The sequence below is a fragment of the Pisolithus orientalis genome, assembly GCF_024613125.1.
Source record: "Pisolithus orientalis strain OTSU chromosome Unknown F5J12scaffold_4, whole genome shotgun sequence".
NCBI classification, from domain to species: Eukaryota; Fungi; Basidiomycota; class Agaricomycetes; order Boletales; family Pisolithaceae; genus Pisolithus; species Pisolithus orientalis.
The window spans coordinates 1325826-1347327 of NW_026260785.1; the positions used below are offsets into that span (position 1 = coordinate 1325826).

General features: G+C 50.0%; 10 protein-coding genes across 10 annotated transcripts; 2 read left to right on the top strand and 8 right to left on the bottom strand.

Moving 5' to 3' along the window:
* Positions 1–18: 18 nt before the first annotated feature.
* Positions 19–2748, bottom strand: F5J12DRAFT_807441 (amino acid permease-domain-containing protein). Its single transcript, XM_051744672.1, has 14 exons — positions 2367–2748; positions 2285–2310; positions 2211–2227; positions 2144–2154; positions 2040–2118; positions 1876–1952; positions 1618–1817; positions 1253–1486; positions 1032–1197; positions 758–972; positions 658–704; positions 492–598; positions 364–438; positions 19–309 (listed from the first exon to the last, which is right to left on the bottom strand). The coding sequence occupies exons 1-14, from the start codon at positions 2629–2631 to the stop codon at positions 182–184; spliced, it is 1647 nt and encodes a 548-aa protein (XP_051603790.1). The 5' UTR covers positions 2632–2748; the 3' UTR covers positions 19–181.
* Positions 2749–4039, bottom strand: F5J12DRAFT_919364 (uncharacterized protein). The gene is made up of 4 exons (XM_051749244.1): positions 3732–4039; positions 3478–3678; positions 2990–3414; positions 2749–2948 (listed from the first exon to the last, which is right to left on the bottom strand). The coding sequence occupies exons 1-4, from the start codon at positions 3802–3804 to the stop codon at positions 2868–2870; spliced, it is 780 nt and encodes a 259-aa protein (XP_051603791.1). The 5' UTR covers positions 3805–4039; the 3' UTR covers positions 2749–2867.
* Positions 4040–5151, bottom strand: F5J12DRAFT_807456 (DUF1783-domain-containing protein). Its single transcript, XM_051744673.1, has 5 exons — positions 4903–5151; positions 4625–4843; positions 4509–4563; positions 4398–4457; positions 4040–4346 (listed from the first exon to the last, which is right to left on the bottom strand). Exons 1-5 carry the CDS (start codon positions 5143–5145, stop codon positions 4273–4275), a joined length of 651 nt encoding a protein of 216 aa, XP_051603792.1. The 5' UTR covers positions 5146–5151; the 3' UTR covers positions 4040–4272.
* On the bottom strand, positions 5151–7699 carry F5J12DRAFT_807463 (histidine phosphatase superfamily). The gene is made up of 14 exons (XM_051744674.1): positions 7390–7699; positions 7034–7335; positions 6891–6978; positions 6816–6838; positions 6737–6766; positions 6636–6682; positions 6537–6583; positions 6390–6489; positions 6143–6340; positions 6017–6087; positions 5950–5967; positions 5707–5903; positions 5527–5652; positions 5151–5478 (listed from the first exon to the last, which is right to left on the bottom strand). The coding sequence occupies exons 1-14, from the start codon at positions 7680–7682 to the stop codon at positions 5240–5242; spliced, it is 1779 nt and encodes a 592-aa protein (XP_051603793.1). The 5' UTR covers positions 7683–7699; the 3' UTR covers positions 5151–5239.
* Positions 7700–7747: 48 nt separating this feature from the next.
* Positions 7748–9362, bottom strand: F5J12DRAFT_807465 (Scd6-like Sm domain-containing protein). Its single transcript, XM_051744675.1, has 5 exons — positions 9319–9362; positions 9169–9263; positions 9088–9115; positions 8777–8915; positions 7748–8586 (listed from the first exon to the last, which is right to left on the bottom strand). The coding sequence occupies exons 1-5, from the start codon at positions 9336–9338 to the stop codon at positions 7810–7812; spliced, it is 1059 nt and encodes a 352-aa protein (XP_051603794.1). The 5' UTR covers positions 9339–9362; the 3' UTR covers positions 7748–7809.
* Positions 9363–9424: 62 nt separating this feature from the next.
* Positions 9425–10834, bottom strand: F5J12DRAFT_807468 (uncharacterized protein). The gene is made up of 2 exons (XM_051744676.1): positions 10055–10834; positions 9425–10007 (listed from the first exon to the last, which is right to left on the bottom strand). The coding sequence occupies exons 1-2, from the start codon at positions 10739–10741 to the stop codon at positions 9603–9605; spliced, it is 1092 nt and encodes a 363-aa protein (XP_051603795.1). The 5' UTR covers positions 10742–10834; the 3' UTR covers positions 9425–9602.
* F5J12DRAFT_763734 (Adenylosuccinate synthetase) lies at positions 10835–12743 on the bottom strand. The gene is made up of 8 exons (XM_051742156.1): positions 12583–12743; positions 12345–12527; positions 12191–12286; positions 12032–12137; positions 11788–11974; positions 11461–11739; positions 11187–11409; positions 10835–11135 (listed from the first exon to the last, which is right to left on the bottom strand). The coding sequence occupies exons 1-8, from the start codon at positions 12587–12589 to the stop codon at positions 10915–10917; spliced, it is 1302 nt and encodes a 433-aa protein (XP_051603796.1). The 5' UTR covers positions 12590–12743; the 3' UTR covers positions 10835–10914.
* Positions 12744–13530, top strand: F5J12DRAFT_807475 (cytochrome c oxidase assembly protein COX16-domain-containing protein). The gene is made up of 3 exons (XM_051744677.1): positions 12744–12934; positions 12983–13051; positions 13102–13530. The coding sequence occupies exons 1-3, from the start codon at positions 12764–12766 to the stop codon at positions 13219–13221; spliced, it is 360 nt and encodes a 119-aa protein (XP_051603797.1). The 5' UTR covers positions 12744–12763; the 3' UTR covers positions 13222–13530.
* Positions 13531–13641: 111 nt separating this feature from the next.
* On the top strand, positions 13642–17220 carry F5J12DRAFT_715221 (uncharacterized protein; the record flags this gene model as incomplete). Its single annotated transcript, XM_051740937.1, has 15 exons — positions 13642–14137; positions 14192–14341; positions 14392–14524; positions 14579–14589; positions 14645–14875; positions 14984–15090; positions 15142–15182; positions 15236–15314; positions 15368–15521; positions 15577–15588; positions 15641–16205; positions 16259–16505; positions 16563–16783; positions 16839–16962; positions 17020–17220. The coding sequence occupies 15 exons, from the start codon at positions 13642–13644 to the stop codon at positions 17218–17220; spliced, it is 2772 nt and encodes a 923-aa protein (XP_051603798.1).
* Positions 17221–17525: 305 nt separating this feature from the next.
* F5J12DRAFT_903686 (uncharacterized protein) lies at positions 17526–19100 on the bottom strand (the record flags this gene model as incomplete). The annotated part of the gene is made up of 3 exons (XM_051748433.1): positions 17526–17690; positions 17722–18756; positions 18816–19100. 3 exons carry the CDS (start codon positions 19098–19100, stop codon positions 17526–17528), a joined length of 1485 nt encoding a protein of 494 aa, XP_051603799.1.
* Between the last annotated feature and the right edge of the window lie 2402 nt (positions 19101–21502).

Here is a 21502-nt window from a genome sequence, read left to right on the forward strand (position 1 = left end):
GCCAATCAAATCATGCTCGGCGAAACGTATCAATCCCGAAAATTCACGCAGGTTCCACTATAATGTAGTTGCGGCAGAACTGCAACCATAGACTGCAGCACGTATGTAAATGCACATAAGAATCTTACTCCAGTGTTCCGCACTGTAGAGCCTTTCTGGAACTCGCAATAATATGATCAATTCATATGGTCAGGCGTGAAGTCTCGCCATCTTGGGCCATCTCCACTTCGTCGCCTTGCGATACCGCTTGCCACCCATCGCTGACTCTCGATTGTCCAAATAGCCGAGAGATCCAAGAACCAACCAAACCTACGCGTTCGTTTAGTTTAGAGGAAGTTCTCGGCTCGTCAATATGACACGCACTCATCAGGAATGGTAGCTTGGCTTGTTCATCCTGATTCGTGAGGTAGTATACCGGCACGCCGGCAAGTACGAAACCTGAGGGTTGCGTAATTAGACCAACGTGGCAGACCAGAAAACGTTCAACCTACCAAGGACAGCTGCGGCTTCCAGTGGTGCGGCAATAATCGGCATGCACAGCAGAAATAGCGCCACTGCGCAAAAGGTCAGTGGTGTCACTATCCATGTCCTGTACGGTCTGTCGTACACGACATTGATGAGATAACGTCTTGGATAATTTTTTCCGACACTGCACACCTCTCGAGGTTTGGTTCTTTCACCCGCAGTATCACCAGCCCAAGGACCTACGCAAGTGCTATCAACCAATGACAACGAACGCATCCACTATTTCACTCACAGTCAAAAAATAGAACGCCCATGAAGCAAGAACGGAAAAATTTATCAATGAACGGAAACCGCCACCAACGACGATGAACGCGATTGTCAACCCGGCCTGGAGCGAGATAGCATTCACGGGCGTTTTGCGTGATTTATGTAGCTTTCCAAACATCGCAGGAAGGTATCCTTCACGACCTGCCACTGCGACCAGGCGTGCACAGGTAAAGACAGTACCTGACATATAATGAGGTTTAGCGCAAATGTACATCCCTTACCAGAGCATAATACTTCACCATTCAGGGCACCGAAACAAGAGATAGCGACCATGAGTGCGAACACCATACCTCCCATAGGTCCAAATAATGCACGGCCAAAATCCAAAGCGACGGTGTTACTCAGCCCAACTGTCTGCTTGTCCAGGACCACCAGGTACGAAATATTTGCAAGCAGAAAGAGACTCTGCGTGGGTGTTACTATCATTCTAAGTGACTTCTTAAAACACTACAACACTTACAATGACGATAAACATGCTCCAGTGGATGGCCCTTGGAATGTTCCTCTCCGGGTTTTTCATTTCACCACCGACGTAGTTTGCCTGGTCCCACCCATCGAAAGCCCATAACCCGGAGTACAATGCTAGCGAATACTCGGATGGACTTTGGCTAGAGCCGTCAAACAACGGTTCCTTAAAGGACTCTGACACCCGGCCTCGTATCAGCTGTATCAGACCAATTATAGTGATGGACATCTAAAATCCCTTCAAGTTCAGTTCCAAGAACATGGAAGTAGGTTGAGAGAAATGACAACGTACCAATGCGACAATCTACATCGTTCATCAGTCAATAATCGGTAACGGATGAGGCTCGAACATGCCTTGACACTCATGAACACGACGGCAGCACGCGTGCCCATATTCCGTGTCGCCGCGCAGATAAAAGCAACGAGAACGACTGCTACCACCGCAGTGAGTTTGATGGCCCACGGGGGGATTTCATCTGGGGATACCTGGACACGAGTAGTGTGCCATAAAAGTCGGTTAAGATACTCTGCAAAGATGAGACTGATTACTGCGTTCGAGCCTAATGTCAACAGGACGATCACGCAGGTGTTAACTGGGAAGGCAGGAAGGAAGCAAACCTGGCTTAAGGGCGGAAATGGCAGTCCAAGCGAAAAGGTACGAGACGAGTGGCCCATAGGCAGTAGGCAAGATAGGCCTGTGCGCCCCCGTTGAGAGGAATGCTTGAGCTGCACCAAACACGTTTATAATGTGTCAAAATCCCTTGAATGAAAAAGTCACGCACCCAAGCTCTGCGTAGCTGCTCGCGCCGGTCCATGCTAGTAGCCCTGACGCGAGCCATACGGCAAGACTCGCTCCGAACGCTATGGGTATTCGCGACCACCACACCGGGAGAGGAGCTGTGGATATCGCCCCGTTCGCCAGACCGCCAGGGTGATGCCATAGAGAGACTTACAAGATCCCGGACCCGATCTAGCGTTCAAAAGTCAGTTATCACGAAGTGCCGGTCCTTCAGAACATAGTCCCTACCTGGAGTCCTACGACCAGGCCGATACCTACGAATTACTTCCGTCAGCAAGATTTGTGTGTGAGACCGCGAATGGACACCCACCTTGTATCAAACCAATACTCTTCTCGACTGCTTCTCCATGTACATTGTCCGGTTCGCTGAGACTTGCACTGAGCGGTAGCAAATCTCGTTGAAAGTCAAATCCCGAAAGTGAAATCGATCTGCGTCGCTCACTGGGCGGCACTGGCCCGTCTGATAGTTCGAGGTTTCGGAGCGAATCAATGGAGTCATCGGAATGGCGTGTTCCAGCTAGTAGCGATGCTTTGGACGAGCTGGGATGCGTGAAGTCACTTCTGGGCCCGGACATTCGATCAAACTGGTATCGTAGTGCAGCGTATGTCTGGATATGATGCTGGGCGACCCGTGTACAGAACGTTCAAGGCAGTTTGTGTGTGACTTATACGGACACGCGCGTGAGTCGCGACACCAGACATGTACAAAACAGTCCATACGATAGCGCTACAGCATGTTTTTACGAAGCCTTACAACTGAGAAATCAATCTTTGGGTGACTTGGGTGAGAAAAAAACCGTCTTGAGATGGGCTAGTAGGCAATGCTGACGCGCTTGCCCTGCCACGTGTCCCAATCTTTGATGACACCCTCGACGAGGAAGTGTGCGACGTCCTTGACACCATATAACTACCACTCAGATCCCCCTCATTCACCCGATAAGCCTGCTTGTTCCGGGAAGCCTCATCAGCACGGCACTCGCCGTCCGTTAAAAGTGCGGGACGAATGACGACGACGCTCTTCAGTTGGCCACCATCAGGCACGCGCTCTTTCCAGTTAGCACCCAAGATCTCCGGTCCGGGACTGTCACACTCCTCCCAAGGCCAACCAGCACAATGAGCGAGAATCTCCTCTGCCCCGCACTTATCTTTGTGGGGTACTTGTAGGAGATAGCCGTACAAAGGTTTGAGAAGGAGTGGCAAATTCTTATGTGAAGCACGTGTTAAGCCCGTAGAAGAAATGGTGATGATCTTCGGTGTCGGTGTTGGAAGGGTTTCCAAGCAATTTAGTAGCGCTTGGGTGACGAGGTTCGGGGGAGAGATCACGAATCCCTTAGAGAGTGTGAAGCGGCCAGTGCCACCTACATGTGTATGCCGCAGTCCACCTGAGCTAGTCACGGAGCACGATAGCTGCGAAGACTCACCAACTGTAAAGATGAGGAAATCGACCGGTCTGTTGTCGTCACCTTTTGCAGCCTCAGTCCAGGCGCGTTCGACATCCTCCCGTACGTGGGCGTTTCCCTTAAGCAGCCGTGCTTTGCCCGAGTTAACATAGCGTTTAATTGTCGCGTCATCGTTGAAAACTGATGGTGAGCGCAGGAGAAAAGTCACTGTAGCCCCCAAATCTTCACACAAGACTCAGCAAGAATGAAGTGGTCCCGTTATGAAGTCGACTTGCCGAGCAGCCTTAGCGAGGCATAGTACCCAATGTTCCTCGACCCCCCTACAGCGAGCACCTTGATATCGTCCATGACGAAGATGCGAAAAAGTTACGAGTGGAGCGATTCAGGAGGATCTCGACTCCTTTTTGAATGTCTTTGCGCCCCCCCACGAGTCATGACAATATCCCATTACAGTGTCGCCGGCGTGGCAAGGCACACGATACCCTCAGCCGCAGCCTGGATACCTGAAACGCAATGGTATCGGCAGTGCTGTGGGCAGGCTGCGTTGTGACGGAACTGAGCGTGCCGAAACTCAAACAGAATGCAAGGAGCTTAGATTTGTATTACCTCCATATCGGAGTACCTTACATATTGACATATTCTCATCGAGTTGGTTAGGGCGATGCCACAGCCATGGTCCGGAAGGGACAATCAACATTCCCTGAGACTATGTAACTCAACCAGTGCCCCTGCACGACCGCGCGACGCAAGTCATGAGGCATTATGCGGAACCGTAGCGCGGAGAAATGCAACCCACCGAGCCCGTAGTCTTACTCATTACGCTGCCAGATCAGATGATGGAGTAAGCACATTGATGACTCTTCCGTCGTCGGATATGACTCGGAATCGTACTGGTGGATTTTGAGTGCGCGTGAAACTCATAGGGATAATATCTGGCTTACGAGGGGTGAACGGCTCTCCCTTCGCCTTTCGTATGCTTGTGAAGTATAGAGTGCCACTCCCTGGCATTGCATTGGTTATTGGACACTGACAGGGCGAGGAATGAAGCTAACCTCGGTGTCCCTTCACACGGAAGCTCAAGTCCACATGCCCAGCAGGAAGGTTGACCTGCAGCACAGCCGAGGATCGGTTAAAACATTATTCCAGTAAAATATATCCACCCACTCACCGAGCCACTTATCCAGGGATCCCCATTCAGGTACCATGTGGGTTCGGGACGAATAGCATCGCCAAGAACGTCTTTCAGATCATCATGCTCTCGGACTGTTTGAAGGATTTGTTTCACGACGGAACTAGCCAGTTTCTCTTGGTTGGTCACGAACAGAAGGAACGCTGCCCATCCGGCAACACCAAGAGTAGCGAAGGCAAGGACTAATGGCCATCGTTTCTAGCCATAATATTGGTTTCAGCGTTTCGCACCCACTTGAAGTGCGACAACAACCCAACCTTTATTTCTGGGAGGTCTGACTTGGAGGGTGGCCGAGCATAATATAATCTGGGTTTGGACGGTGAAGAGAACGTCTCGACTGGTGGTTGTTGAGCAGGGGGCGGAGGTTTTGGGACAGAGTCTGTAGTCGCGTACAGTCTCTGGGGCGCTGTGAAGATGCGCCGTTGTGCGAGAAGACGCGTTCTCTGTGCGATTGTCGACATTGGCAGGATCGAATTACGAGAACGCAACATTTCATACATGAATGTGGCTGTGTCACTGAGGGTATATCATACATATCGTCACGAGCACGTCTACTACTCCCAAAAAACCCAAGGCAGCGGTGGTATTAACTGCTCAGATCCAGTCGGGGTATCCGCCGGTAGTATTCCATCCTTCTGGGACCTCCCAATCCTCGTTACAAACAAGGTTCCAATCTGTCGTTCTTATGTGCTCTTTCTGCTCTCTCACAAACGCATCCACCGGGCACATGCCATGCTGATTGACTGGGCATCCCTTCAGTACATTGAGAGGAACAACGCCGTCGTTGACTATCACGCGAATTTGCGGTCCAGGTTCGGAGCTGCAGGAGAGTACTGTGTGGAGGTTAGTACTACGTAACTGTCGGTCAACACTAAATTTACTTTGGAACTGAACGTTGGCAGCGAACGGGGCGATCTGGGATGTCTTAAACGAAAGTCCTTCAGGGATATAGTCGTTGGGGAGAGGGCCCGTCTCAGCAAAACTCTTCAAGCCCAAAGCCGTGAGGACTGCAACACCACAGTTGTCTCTCCCACTCCTTCAGCCAAAAGATCAAGACGTACCGTTTATGATAACCACTTCGTGTGTGGCGTCGACATACAAGCTGTGACCAAGGGGAAAAGTAACAGAATTGTGTAGTGTCGCATTTGTCGAGCTGTTGTGAATCTCGATAGGTGTTTGGGTCAGCCTAGAAACGAGTTCTTGGACGTAGCCAATTCCTAGTGCTCTGGAAAGAGGTGACCCAGGGCCCACACCATACCTACAACCTACTTAGTGGATGTCATTCACCAAGGTACGCGACTGACCAAAAATTTATATCGTAACTATCTCTGATTTCAATCTTCGTACATCTATAAATTAAGAATGACGCACGCATAGTCGAACCCTTCCCACTCTTTCTCAGTGAAGAGTTCGCAAAACTTGGAAAAACCAAGAGCCACGGTCTGCACAATGACCCATAAGATACTTGAAACATGTAGGAACAATGCGGCTTCGAACCTCGTAGGCACACGTTTCTTGCATGGTAAATACGTCTTTCGCATTTAGTTCTATACCGGAGATGTGTTTTTGCAGTCGCCTGACAGCCTTCTGGAGATATTTGGCTATCCACTCATTGGAGGGCGAGATACCGCGATAAGCCTTGCTTATGTCCGCGTTATTCTGGCACGAGCGATAAGGTGCGAGAGTATTGTTGAACTACACCTATTGAGTGTCCTACTGGATAATGGCAGGGAAGGGGACTCACACCACTTGCTTCGATGGTGACTACCTGTTGGTATTGATTATCTAATGGGTATCCAAAGAACCCGAGCGCGAAGTTCTGTGCGGATGACAACATCCGGTTCCTGTAACTGTGAGCAAGCTCACCCACGCGCACCAAACGAGTACACACTGAGACTCGGTACGGAACACCGGAAGGATATTGGCAGCCGTAAAGTTCTGAGTGAAATTCAAGGAACGAAATGGTTCCGAGTTTTAGGTGATTCCTCACCTTGAGAAGAAAACCATATCTCATCCGCATAGAGACGCCGAGGTCGACTGATGCAGAGAGATGCAGTTATTTGTTTCAAGAGATATGGCTCAATCACGTACATAACTGAGCTCTTCCAAATGGTGTGAGGCCTGAGAGGATTAGAAGAGAATATTCAGGCGACACGACATTGAAACGTACCTTCCTGACCAAGTTTATATGTCCTACCAACCGGACGAGATTAGACAACTCCAGGAGACCGACCAGAAGACATACCAATCGTTTAAAAAGCGAAGAGGTCCACGAGCGGTCACATTTGCAGAACGGAGGCGTGCAGCAAAGCCGGATGGGCCCCGCATAGACTCTGAGCAGTCTGAATTAAGTAACGTCGGTCATAGCCTCAAGTGGTGGCAACTTACTGACGTCTGCTGGGTATCTTGCTCCATGTCGATGCAAGAGGTGCACTCCAGTAATCTGACACGTCTCCGGAGCTTCTGGACTAGAATCTACACCGAAAGCGCCTTGTTCGACAGAGTACCACGGCGAGAGGGATCCCCAATGTCTGAAAATATCGAACTTGTCCTTCTTCGACTTGCCTTTCCCTTTCGCGAAATGAGGGGGTGGTACAAGGTGGGCTGACCCAGAGTGTAACGGGTAGGCTGGAGCGGTCGCCGCTACGCCGGGCTCAGCACCGGGGTGTGTGGGTCCTGGGTAGCCCACGCTTAACGAACGCGTCAGGGGCGAAACGAATGTCCCATCAGTCAGTTCCACTTACTCGCTAGGAAACGCCGAAGGAAAGACGTTGGTTGGCGATGGTGCAGGGTAATCGTGCCATTCTGGCGTCCCTGGCACTGCAATTAGACTAGTAGATAAATGCAGCCCACTCCATGACGCGTATTGGGCTACGGCTGTCAAAGTGACCACGACGCCAGCGACAAATGCGGCGGTCGTGCGCAGCGCGGTGGGTCGCTGAGCGTTTGGAATGTCCAACTCGAGGCCCACGCCGTCGGGGTACTTGATATCTGAACCCATGGTGGGCAACTTAACCGTAACATCAGCGGAGGACATTCCGGAGCTAACAGACGAGAGCAGCTTACATAAGCAATGCATTTTTCTCAAAATAGCCATCGTGGGTGAACTGATTTGTAGTAGTAATCATTCTGCAAAGACACGCAGTGCCTAGAGCTAAAAGCTACTAACGACCATTGCCGGCAGGAGGAGCACCCCGCCGTAGTCGGCCACCTCTGCGACCATGACCACCATACCCTCCAACGTATGCACCAGGACCCATCAGACCCACACCACCAGGTTCACCGAACGTGGCAACATTTCTCTCTCGTTCCTCTTCCCTCCGATTTCGCGCCCCTCCACCTCGTCGTCCGCGCTGCGGTGGAGGCGCAGACTGCGTAGAAGAAGATAAATTATCAAAAAACGATTTTGTGGGGTTGTACGCTCGCTCCTCCTTCTCTTTCTCCTTCTCTCCGGGAGACTCTTCATTCACGGGTTTATCATCTTCCGGCTGTTTGGCCTTCTTGGGGGCCAAAGCAGCTTTATCAAAACGGGCATTGGCACTCTGGAAGTCGAATTCAGTGTTTGGGACCGTCAGCTCGCCGACCTTGGCATCTTGGCCGTGATGACCTCGTCGACCACCTCTACCGCCCGACACACCGTTAGCAACACGCAAATCACCCAGAGCCCGCTCAACTGTCTCCAACGACGCTGTCGCAGTTTGGACAGAATTGTTTGGACGGCGCACGTTGTTACTCGAGCTTGGACCATCGCTGACGGGCTGGATGTTTTGGCCGTTTTGGACTGGCGATGGCTGAGGAGCTTCTTGGGGAATGTGCGGTGATTGCTGAGGATATGACACAGGGGGTTGTGGTTGCGAAGGTGGCGGTTGGGGTACAGGTGGCTGTTGGTAGGGTGCACCATATGGCGGATAGGGTACCTGGGGAACGCCGGGAGCAGAAGCCTGAAAAACGTGTATTAGAACGAGTGTTGCTGAGCTTATGACAACTAAGAAAGTCAGAAGGAAGGCAATGGAGAGATCCACATAGTTTGAATGCGCTCTCGGACACACGAGTCTGAGACTTATTTTACATCCGTGTTGTTCTCATCCTACATTGCCACGCAGGAGGCGATGATAGGAAAACAAGACTCACACCAAGTACTGCCGGATCATCGTGAACGCTCCGTCGAGGTGGTGCCGGTTCGTCGACAGCAAGGTCTTTCACTTCCGAAGCACGGAAGATGATGTACTGGTATGGCTCTTGAACCGGAGGGATGAATTCAGATTGTGACCTGCAACAAATCATCAATATCCGCTCGACAGGGTGGAATGAAAGTAGTCAGAAGGAAGGCAACGGAAGCATCCACACGAATTATGCGCTCTCGGACGCGTGAGCTAGTGCTCATTTACATCCGTAATGATTTCATCTTTTCTGTCGACCATTCAAAGGGGAAAAACACTCACTTTCGCGATTCTGTCCCCATGGAATAGACTAGGCGATGAAATGAGTGGAGAGAACTTCTGCTAGACAAACGATGGACATACCATTGGAAAGCTGGATGGTCGAATTTGCAGGATCAATACCAGCCAAGATACCCCGGTATCGTACATCAGAGTGCGAGATGAGTGAAATGGGCTTCCTGATTGTTTCCTTATGAAAAAAATGACGACCAAAGGAACGCACACAACACGTACCCTATGAAACTGAGTGCCATGTTCGTTGGAATGAAGTTTGCATCAACAAAGTCTGCAAGCGGCATCAATCCAGCGCCGCAGAGTTATAAACTCCGCTTGAATTTGACTACTACCATTCGAGAAGCAAGCCACACACATGTCTTAGTCCAGTGTACTACAGACGTAAGAGTACAATACAAGCAACGACGTGCCATGCAAGAAACACATTAGCCTATGGTTGTAGGGTGAAGAATCTCAGGAGAAGAAATGAACGAATGCATGCGGCATGTGGCCAGGTGAACTGGTTACGATCGCTCGAGGCGACCAACGACACCCTCCGCCTCTCCTTTGGCTTGACCAAAGTCCGTATCCAACGTGACCTTTTGTCGCGAGTCACCAGATGCAATGACAACACCAGTAAGATGGGGATCAATCGGGTCTGACGATGGCCCAGATCCCGGCGTGGAAGTAGGGGTGGAAGTGGTGGCAGTAGCAGAGTCTCCAGCATTGAAATTCCGGAAAGGGGAGGGAGCAACTAGTGGTCTGTGAAACCGAGCCCGAAACTCGTTAGCATGGGCTTGAGAAGAATCGTTGAATGCGTTGGCAGATGGATCGTTCATATCGACGTTAGGAAACGGGGGCCCAGAAGGCCCAGGCATCGAACCATCAGCTGCCTTCGCAGCAGCTTGCTGTACATAGTGCATGCGTCGCTGGTGTAACGTTAGAGAGAATTAGCAGGTTCCAAGCACCGACATACCTGATGATCCCACTGATCAAAAGCATCTGCAATGATTGGTTCCAAGGAGGCCAATTCCTCGCTTGTCATAGAGAGGGTTCGCAGCAGGTGCTGCTTTAATAGGGGTGCGCATGAAAATGATAGGAGAAGGGTCGATGCGAAGTTTTGTCCACCTGTAAGTGGTTGAGTGAAAGAAGGGTCTGGTGGGTTCAGGGGATGTTGATGAGGGATTTCGTGAGGCATGACCTGCTGGAACTGGTTTTCGCCGTTCACCCGGAATTGGACCTCCTCCATTCCCTGCAGCATCTCACTTGTCATCTCCAAGCCTAGTTCCCTCATTTTCCGCTGCTTGACCAGACTCCGATGCTTCCGTTGCCGTTCCCTAGCGGCGGCCCTAACTCTTTCCTTCTTCGCTACTTCCTCTGGCGTTAATTCCTGACTGGCGAAGGGTTGCGTTGGTGATGGGTCTGGTTGTGGTTGTGGGGGAGGCTGAGGTTCTGCATGCGGGTGTGGATATGACATGGCAGCATTAAGACTATTGACTTGACGATCACGCTCCCGCTTCCGACGCTGCCTCTCGGCTGCTTTCTCCCTCTTTTGACGCTGGGCAGGTGTCTCATTCTCCCGTGAGCGCCTGCGGGATGAGGACACGGTAGTCAAGGTGCTCTGGGACGGATTGTGGTGCACAACAGAATCCATCGCATTCATTTGTTTCCTGCCTTCTTCTCCGGGTTGTGACCGCTGTTACGGCGTCTCCAGCTGAGGCGAGTGACGGGCGGGTCGTGACAGAGGGTGACGAGGATGCGCGTACAAACAATGCCACACACTGATAGCCTGCCCGTGGCGTGAGAGAAATACATATTCTATTTACATATTTATATTTAATTCACCAGCACCTTCCCCTGTCTCCTCAGCATATGCTCTCTGCCAGGCCCAATACCAATCCACTCGATCGGTATGTCTAGGAATGCTTCGATAAACTCTACGTACTTCTGGCAGTTTTCAGGCAACTCCTCAAAGGACGCCGCAGATCGGATACAAGTCTTCCAGCCTGGGAGAGTCTTGTATACCACCTCCACTCCAGAAAGCACATCCAGATCAGCTACAAAACATGTCAGGCATTCAAACATAAAAAAAATTCAGTGAAACGAACCAGGGAAGTGTGAAAGGTCCTTCCCGTCAACAGTATACTTCACTGCCACTTTGATCTCCGACAAGTCGTCCAAGACATCCAGCTTAGTGAGGTTTAGAGAATCATAGCCATTGATCAGGCAGGAATACTTCATGACTACCAAGTCCAGCCAGCCACAACGGCGTCTACGGCCAGTGGTAGTACCGTACTCCCTGCCGACTTCTTGGAAATGCACCCCGACATCCTGGTAACGAATCAACAACATGAATCGACAGGGGGGCTGCTGATGCCTTACGTTGAGCTGCTCGGTGGGGAAGGGGCCACCACCCACACGCGTGGTATACGCTTTGACGACGCCAATGGTATGTCCGATCGCTTTCGGGGGAATCCCGAGGCCCGTGCACACACCTCCGATGTCCGTAGACGAGGACGTGACATAAGGATATGTCCCAAAATCGATATCGAGCATAAGTGCATTGGCACCCTCTACCAATACCTTCTTCTGAGATGCCAAAGCACCATGAATATAGGAAACGCTGTCCACAACGTGCGGCTTTAGCCGTTCCGCCAGACGCTGCAGTGGATTAGGTCTCCAGCACGCCATACGCTATAGGGTGTTTACCTTGTAACGCTCTATCTCAGCTTCGGTGTCATATTCAAAATGGCCATAACGCTTGAAGCGGCCTTCTACGAGTTTGCGGAATTTCCCGGCAAATGTACCGTGATCGAATAGATGGTGGACACGAAGTCCCGAGCGGGATGCTTTACTGGAGTATGCGGGGCCAATTCCTTTCTTGGTAGTGCCAATGCTGCGACAATACGAACGTTCACTCCGAGAGACACTGGTATGAATGATTTACACGTACCTCGAACCTCCGAGTTCGACCTCCTTGAGACCATCGACAATCTGGTGGAAATCGAAGACTAGATGTGCTCTGTCAGAGACAAACACACGGTCGCTACATTTCAGCCCTAGAAACTCAATTTAGCGACTGAAAAATTATGATTACACATGGTGGAGCTACCTTGGCGTTCGAGTGTGTCAAGTTCTTCGAAAAATGAGGGGAGGTGAATAACGACTCCATTGCCTACGAGACCGACGCATCCGGCGTTCACGATACCTGTACAAAGATGGGGTTCGAGTTAGGGGAATTCAATCACGACGATCTTCAACAGTACCGCTCGGGAGCAGATGGAAGGCGAATGTAGTTGGGACGTTCTGTGGCCCGATAGGAGCCACGATGGTGTGACCAGCGTTGTTACCTCCTGCACATCTTGCACAGATGTCGAAGTCTGCAGAGAGAATGTCGACGAGTTTTCCTTTGCCTTCGTCTCCCCACTGGGAGCCGAGCACAACAGTGACTGCATGTCATGTCATCGGGTATGAACCACTGAGTGGTCAGCGAGAGACACATACCACCCATCTCCGGCGCTTTCCCCGATGGCGTTCGCTGAACTTGGGCTCCTCGAACCAATGGTGGGAATGCTTGCAAGGATGAAAAACCAATCTTTGAAGGATGCGGAACACCCCAGCTAGATAAGGCAACTCCATTTGGCAGCCATAGTAACACCGACTTGGACCGACGACACTTGTCTTGATGCCAGCATTCCAGTCGAACCCGGTCAGCCCGTCGAAACTAGCGCGGACGATCAAGAAATACCCGTTGCTCTTCGGAGCGCCGTTTTGTCTCATCATCGTTGGTGCTTCCTTTGGCATGCAAGCATTCACCCAAACTAGGTACGACCTACAAGATCGGAAGACCAAACAGGTACTCCCCCATGCATCGCGTCTTCTATCTTCTTGATGTGCTCTGAAGATTTCCGATGAACAAGCGCTCGGTCTCGGCAAGGCCAAGAAGAAGCTCGACATTCGGGAGGAATACTTTGTAAGTACTGCTCTGGCACAGCGTTGAATGTTGGCTCATTTCGTTACCAGAGACTCAGTGCTGTAAGCAACGACGACTGGGAGCAAAAGAGAATTGCTCGGCCGCCAGGGCTACCGGAGTGGGGTGTACCACCAACCGAGCCCCCTGTACCGAAGAACGCCAAACCATAAGAGTCGCGTTTTCTCGAGGTGTTCACGCGGCCAGCAAGCTGTGACTGCTCAAAAATGCCGACTTACGCTGTCCGGTCGCACTGCTAACGGATGTCCGGTGGATTGCACGACGAAGTATATGCTCAACCGGCATATGTGGCCTCGAGTTGAGGTCGAAGCTCTGATGGTCCACTTGTGTGCTTATAGTTATTGTCATCGTGGACGTCGTTCCCCGAGCTACTAGTAGTACTAGCTTAATGCATCATCTTAATACTTGAACTGTTGGAACCTTGTCTAGTTGTTGACCGGTGTGTGTTGACACCAGAGGAGTTAGGTGACATGATGCATGGAACCCCACATGGTCGAATATATTGAACCATTTTATTCTTCGCGCCGGGAGCTGTCGACTCTCCCACTGCCTTCGCCTCTCCCCCGAACAAGATGGCTATCTACAAGTGGCCAGCCGCTGATGGTTGTCCGCGTCGGTGGTCTCGCATTTACTTCCTCGTCTTGTGCGCTGCTCTGTACTACTACTATTCCGGAAGCGCCGCGTTCCAACTAGCCAATTACCGTCCGTTGGACCCAGAAACATTAGCCAAACGAGAGCGTATTATTGCTCAGTGCAGATACACCAGAACCCCCGCCGGACCTCTTCGCGACTTCCACAGCCGGGACCATTCAGATCGTTACGTCCCGGATACGAAGCCGACCCTCATAAAGAACGCTCGGATATGGACCGGTGGTCAGAATGGAACGGAAATCGTCCAGGGCGACTTACTCTTGCAGAAGGGCTTGATCAGAGCGGTCGGGAACTTCCCTCTGCACTTCTTGGAGAACTTTCAGCTCGAGGTGGTAGATGCACATGGGGCGTGGGTCACACCCGGTCTTGTCGATCTTCATTCACACCTCGGAGTTGGTTCTGCGCCAGACCTCACAGGTAATTAGTCACCGTAGATACAACCTGTGTGGGGAGACCTTACTCAAATATCAGGTGCTGATGACACGAACTCTTACAAGGCCCCGATTCTTCCTTGGTTACGAAGCCTCGATGCCCTCAACACGCACGATGAAGGTTACGAGTTGGCGCGTTCTGGTGGGGTGACCACCGCCCAGATTCTCCCTGGGAGTGCTAATGATATTGGTACGTTCGATACCGATAGTGTATTCTTCATATTGAGTATTGCTACGTAGGTGGTCAAGGATTCGTGATCAAATTACGACAAGTCAAAGAGCGTTCCCCCACCGCCATGCTTGTAGAACCGCCTTTCACACTTAACGGCAGTCATTTTGATCACGATCTACCACCCCGTTGGAGACACATGAAGTAGGCTCATCTCTTCGATTTCTTTAAAAAATGTTGACAAGCTTGTTTTGCAAGGCACGCGTGCGGTAAGTCAAGGTAGCTGAAGGAAAACTGTCATGAAAAGCCTTATTCAGCCTCCAGGAGAGAACCCCTCCAGCGCGTACTCCATGACTCGCATGGACAGCGGGTGGGAGTTCCGGTTAGCATACGAATCCGCGCGCAAGCTTCGTGACGCACAGGACAAATTTTGCTCCAAGGTGGAGGCTGGTTTATGGTCCGGCCTCGGAGATTTCCCAGAGGATCTTCAGTGGGAAGCTTTAGTGGATGTCCTCCGAGGGAAGGTCAAACTTTCCGTGCACTGCTATGAGGCGTGTATCAATTAACTGGCGGGATTGAAGCTGGCAGCTAACGCAGACCATAGGCCGTGGATTTAGACATGATAGTACGGGTCAGTCACTTGCGCTTCCGATCGGTCTGCAGCGCGTGCTAAGGCGTTGCAGCTCACGAATGAATTCCATTTTCCCGTAGCATCGTTCCACCACGCAGGAGAAACTTATCTCGTCCCAGATCTTTTAAAAAAGACGTGGGTAAGTAATCAACGTTCCCCGTAGAGATCTTGCACTGGAAGTTCTAAACAGGGTGGTGCACCGTCTATAGCCTTGTTTGCGGCCAACTTCAGGTAGGGCCTCTCGTTTCCGTGTTTTCTACACCGTTCAGAGTTTTCTTCTTTAGAAAGAAGAGAGAAGCGTACCGGGGATCAGAGTTTGCACCCCGTATTCTGACATCCCACGGTCTTTCTGTCGTCATGAAGGTGAGCTCGGCATCATCACTTTCCGCCCTTGCATCCAATGATGCTCTGCCTAGTCGGATCATCCGGTCGTGAATAGCCGTTACTTACTCCACGAAGCTGCTCTGGCACATTATTACGGACTTCCAGAAAATGTTGCACTCTTATCCGTAACAGTCAATCCCGCGAACGCCATGGGCCTTGGCCACCGGCTTGGCCGTATTCAGGAAGGTGAGCTTTGGTCTGTCCCACTTTGAAATGCACCCTAAAGGGATTCTTCCGTAAGGTTACGATGCCGGTAAGTTTCGAACTCCCTGAGAAGAGGTGCTGCGATATATATTGCAATCCAGATGTTGTCATATGGGACTCTCATCCGCTCAGTCTGGGTGCCACTCCTCTGCAAGTCTTTATCGATGGAATTCGACAGTTCCAGACACCCCACGTATCAGTCAAACCACCATTCGCGCAACGCTGTCCCGATACGCCCAAGTTCGATAAGGAAGCCGCGGAAGCGTTCGAGTATGAGGGACTTCCACCCCTCACACCGAAGTCTGCGCAACGCGCCGTCTTTGTTGATGTCGGAGGTGTTTATACCAGGTCCGATGGCGAACTCGCCATCCACCAGAACCCTGAAGTTGTTGTGGCGCATAGCGGGAAGATCGTTTGCGCTGGCACACGCATGACTTGTTCCGAATTTTTGAATGATGAAATAGTAATCATTGACCTGGAAGGTGGTGTAATAGTACCCGGGTATACATCATACGGCTCGCCTTTAGGTCTCACCGAGATTCGTTTGGAACCGTCCACAAACGATGGACGTGTGTACAATCCACTAGCCCGCGATCCCCCTGCTATTATCGGAGATACCCTCATCCGCGCTATCGATGGTCTACAATTTGAAGGTCGTAACATGCTGTGAGCACGAAGAGCGTATGCTTCGCCGTGGTTACTGATATGGAACATCGTAGTCTGGCCTATCGTGGAGGTGTGACCGCCAGCGTCGTTGCACCCTCTGGAGATTTCGTTCAGGGTGTATCGACCGCATTCTCTCTCGGAGCGCACCACCTCCTTGAGAATGCCACCATAAAAAGCGACGTTGCACTACACGTTACAATTACCATGAATGGTGCCCAGAGTGTGAGTACCCAGATTGCAGCGCTGCGCCACCTTTTGTTTGGTACAGGTGGAGATGAGATGCTCGAAAGAGTGCGGAATGTAGGTATTCTTCACCTAGTTTGTGCCGCTGGTCTTCCTGATTACATTACTCCACAGAGCCGATCAACACTCGTAGTGGACGTTAACAACGCGGATATTATGGCCACACTTCTTCGTCTTAAAGCAGAATACGAGAATCGTACGTCGAAGACTCTCAGACTGACTTTTGCTGGTGCATCAGAATCTCATCTCCTGGCCAATGAAATTGCCTCCGCTGGAGTGAGCGTGATTGTCACTCAGCCCAAGCCGTTTCCCGATACCTGGGACGAACGTAGGATGTACGTCTCCTCATTCTCGGGAAGTTGCAACACGCTCAAATGCCCGTTAACATAGCTTACCCGGGCCGCCGTTGACGGCTGATTCCCTGGTATCCGTGTTGTTGGCTGCAGGTGTCAATGTTGGCGTCGGCCTGACTAACGAATTTGAGGCGCGGCACTTACGTTTCGAAGCCTCGCGGGTACGTCTTTTACCTCAGCAATTGCGTCTTGAAATCGGGCTCATGAATATGTGTTAGGTTGTCCTTTCGGCGAATGGAAGTATCGACCTTGCTACCGCACTCAAACTAGTTACTACGAATCTTGAAAAAGCTTTGGGAATCCATGACACGATGCCGCAGGACCTGGTCGCATATCCTGGAGGACACGTGTTTGACTTCGAGGGGAAAGCTGTTGCTGTGATTTCGGAACAATTGGGTAGGATAGATCTTTTTGTGTGATACCTTTGTACTATACGTAGCAGGATGATGCCTGTGGTATACTATAATGCACCAACAATTGGTTCAGTGGGAGAAATATTAGGACAAGACTGCAGTTGCAACTCCTTCAGGAGCGTCATAGACTGAGATAGATCAAACTGGGAAGTTAGCCTACACATACGAGTCTTTCCGATCGCACTATAAATACCCATCAAAGTAGTATGCATGAGGTATACAGTAGCTGAAAGGGTAGAATTCCAAATGTATATGAATGAACGCCAAGCATGTAGGAAAATAACTACGCTACAGGGTTTCCCCCCTGCCACCTATGGGGATCCCTCTCGAAAAACCACCAAGCTGTGAACCGGTCGAACTGTGTCTCTTAAGCCGTTCCGGAATAGCTCGGACTTCTCGGTAGAACAGATCTGGGACCCGATAGAACCGGCGATCAACTCACCATTTACATACTCCTCCTTATCGATCCATTTTGACTTCAAGGTGTGCGCGTGCACATGGAATGACACGCATGTCGATAGTAGGGTAAGGGAAACCGTCTAGCATGAGGCGGGGATAGCGATCACGGTGCGTGTATACAAATGCGAATTGCGACGGTGTAAGATTGCGTGGATTGGCCGGACGGAGGAGCTTCCTCGGCTCATGATCACGCGCCCGCTCCTCATTCAGGGGATTGCCCTGCCAGCGACCGTGCTCTCCGAATAAACAGAATGCAGTAATCCATCCACTGATCAGCGGAGGGTCGGCCGCGTGGTCGTAAATGATAACCCTGTTCCAGAACTCGAGATTTTCGGGACTGTTAGGGTTATCATATGCTGCAACGAAACGGCTGATTACAGGGAACAAATGGTGATACCAGGCAATCGCTGGAATGCCATAATCCTTCAGTTTCTCCAACCGCATCAGTATGTTCTCCCAGTCCCTCTTCGTCCCCTCCAGCGTCACTCTTGCACTGCCACAGAGGTTAATATCTTGGAGAGCGAGAGAATATCCCTTCCAATCCCACTCTGCCGCTCCCAAAACAGCCACCACACAAGCAATCGTGTCAACAGTGGTGGACGTGGTGAAACTGGACGCAACCCATTCCTGGAGTTCCCAACTCGATGTTCTATTGTGCATCAGGCTCATCATCTGCTCTGCTATAATTGAGGGATCTGCGGAGTGAGGATTGTCTCCCAAGTGGATCGCGAAGCTTTCGTCCGTAGTTCGACCGGCGTTCACGAAAGCACTGAATTGTAGAAGGATAGCAAGCCACACGTCATCCGGCCGAATGATAAGGCAACGATGGTTATTGAACGCCTCCATAACTGTTTTGACGAAACCGTTTTTCTGTGGGATGGTATCACGAATCACGTTACGATCCTGAGAAAGCGATGTCTGCCAGAGCAGCAGGCAATTGCGGCTTTCCTCGGGAGCGACCTTGGACATCAGGAATAAAGACGGGTCTTCACCAGACTTGATGTTCAGTCTGTCATCCTCGGTAAAAGAGTCGGCATCGTAAGCCGAGGTTACAAATGACACGGACGTCTGATGTTGATATGGCTAGCTTGAACGTATATGATCACCTGTTCGAACTGTGTCCAGGGCTAGGAGAGACGCACCGATAATGTACGAATACTGGACGTCTCAAATTCGGGTAAATGGTGTAGGGCGGCGGGTGTTTTTCGTGGCGACTTTGGCAATTTGGTCGTCGCTTGGGGTTTCGACCTCGCAATGGAGGAACCCTGAGAAGCGACCTCACTGCCGGAGTCTGAGATCCAGAAAGCTGAGACTTCGTCCTCGGTAAACCTGCTTCCTGAAGCTGGCAACTGGTATTGGAACCCGGGAGGAGACGGCAGGGATGACTTCGAGGGCGGGTGTGGGCGATCCTTTGATTTGCGAAACATGTTATCGAGCGACTACGTGTAGATTGAGGGGCTGGTTAGAGTGGAGGATAAGGTAGGGTATAATAGAGCTAGTGATGACTGTTGGGGCGGTGGTGTGCAATACATAACAATACGCTGCGGGGTAGGACAAAAGTGGGGTCGTGATATCAGAAAGAATCTCACAGCCTCCGTCCTTCACACTGTGGGCAGTATCAAGCCTTTCCACGATCAAGACATGAGCGCCAGAGCTGTGGCGAACACATAACACATAATGAGAAATTTCAATATTTTAATGTGAGCAAAAGATGTTGATTCAGACACATCCAAATGCATGCATACAATTCCAAAGTCAAATGCAGAATATTATCTCCTGATATAGCATGATCTGTATTGCATAATTCTATACTGGGAAGTGTAATTTACTACCAAGAATTTAAATGACAGCCACACATATAATTTGCTTTTCCATTTTGGGGACATTGTAATTGCAAATGTAGACAACACCTCCAAATATAGAGTTATGCATTACAGATAATACTATATCAGGAGATAATACTCTGCATTTGGCTTTGGAATTATCTTTTGCTCACATCAAAATATTGAAATTTCCCATGTGTAATATTTGGCAGGGGTCAGACTGGACTGCAGCAAGTTGTCCACCACTGTGCAGACAGTCTACATCAAGAAACTGACCAGTCACAGCCAAGTTCAAGTGAGGATACATCAGCAAAACACTGAAATGAATGCTTAGCAAGTGAGACCTTGACAGGTAATGGAATGTTACATTCACTCAAATGACAACTGCTAATTGGCTGGTTAGTTCACCATTCAGTGATGTTCATGGTGTGTCTTATCTTTGAAGTACTTCCCAATATTATATCTTACCAGCCTATCTGTAGTCTGCTACTCTGCTGGACACTGAAAAAATTGTCTCTTAATTTTGATGGCATACACCAGATCTGTATTGATCTATATTCATACAAGTATCAAAAGCTTCCTTGTTGGTATAGTAGTTGAGGTAGAAGGGTTTGTGCACCTCCTGCAATGTTCCCAGTGTGTCAAGTCCAGGCCTACTCCAACCAACTCTGATGCTTAACAAGGTCTGGGGAGAGGTGCGGAAGCAAGTCCAACACAGATAAACAGAACTCCAACTAGTGGAGGGTTGGCAGGGACAAAGTCTGCTGAGGCAGAAGCAGAACAAAGAGATGGCATCAGGTTTAGCTCATGCACTACCCCCTTGCATGATCTCAGCCCTTGTATTTCAGAGGTGGAGACCAGATGGAAGATTGGAGATAACTCTGACAGACAGAAGATGGAGAGAGATAGAGCAGGAACTTAGGTGATATTCATACTGAAGAACAGTGGGATACTGTACATGCTTTTTATACTAACATGGAGGTACAGTAACTGGAATCAGAACTGACATATGGAGACTTGTAAATTTTCAAGTGAAAACCTCCTGGATGATGTATGAAGGGAAGACAGAGAACATATGATGGATAACATACAGTGGCTCACAAAATTGTCCCAATGTTTGCATGTTTTTCATTACTCATGGTGTAGTGAGTGAACTATCATTATTGAGTCCAAGGTGTTGGTGGATGGATCAAAGCAGCTGGTCATGGTTCTCTGATGAGCCATATTACATAATATATGGATAGAAACTGATAACAGAATACCCAAATGAAAATGAGAGCTCATTGGGACAATTATGTAACTTTGTGATATGCTGGGGATGTAGTCCTTGGGAACACATATAAACCATGGTGAGATGCTCACCAATGCTTACATAGTGTATCACATGGTCTACTGAATGATTTGTCAACAAAAAACAATGCCAAACAGTGATTTTGCACCACTAAGCCTCCTTGCTGTAACACAAGTCAAGAAATCACCATTCTGGCTCATCAGGGACATTCTCTCAGGGCAACCTCAGCAAATTCTGGTGTACACTTTAGTATAGTCAATAGAATTATCAGCACCATTGGTCACATGACCTCTTGGAGGATGGTCCACATGGTCTGATGGTGGACTGGTACAAGTCCAACAGAAGGCAGAGCAGAGGAGACTCATAAATGATAGAGTGTGGGCAGAGTTGGTGTGGAGTGAGTGAATGACTGGCAAGTAGGGACCTAGGATAAGTGCACAGTCATGACACAGTGTCACTGTGCAGTCTACTTCCTATTGCACAGAGGATGGGAAAGGACAAGAGCAACAAAGCAGAACAACTTGCCTTATAGTCAAGTTGAGGCAGTAGATTTGAGTGAGTATTGAGATACAAGGCTCAATGTGAATTGAAGAAAGAACAGTGGATTGTTTGATGGGGTCTAAGACAGAAAACTCTGAGTTTATATACATGTAGACCTATGCATGGACCAAGTAGCATATAAGGAAAGTACTACTATGTATAGTGTAGAATAGTG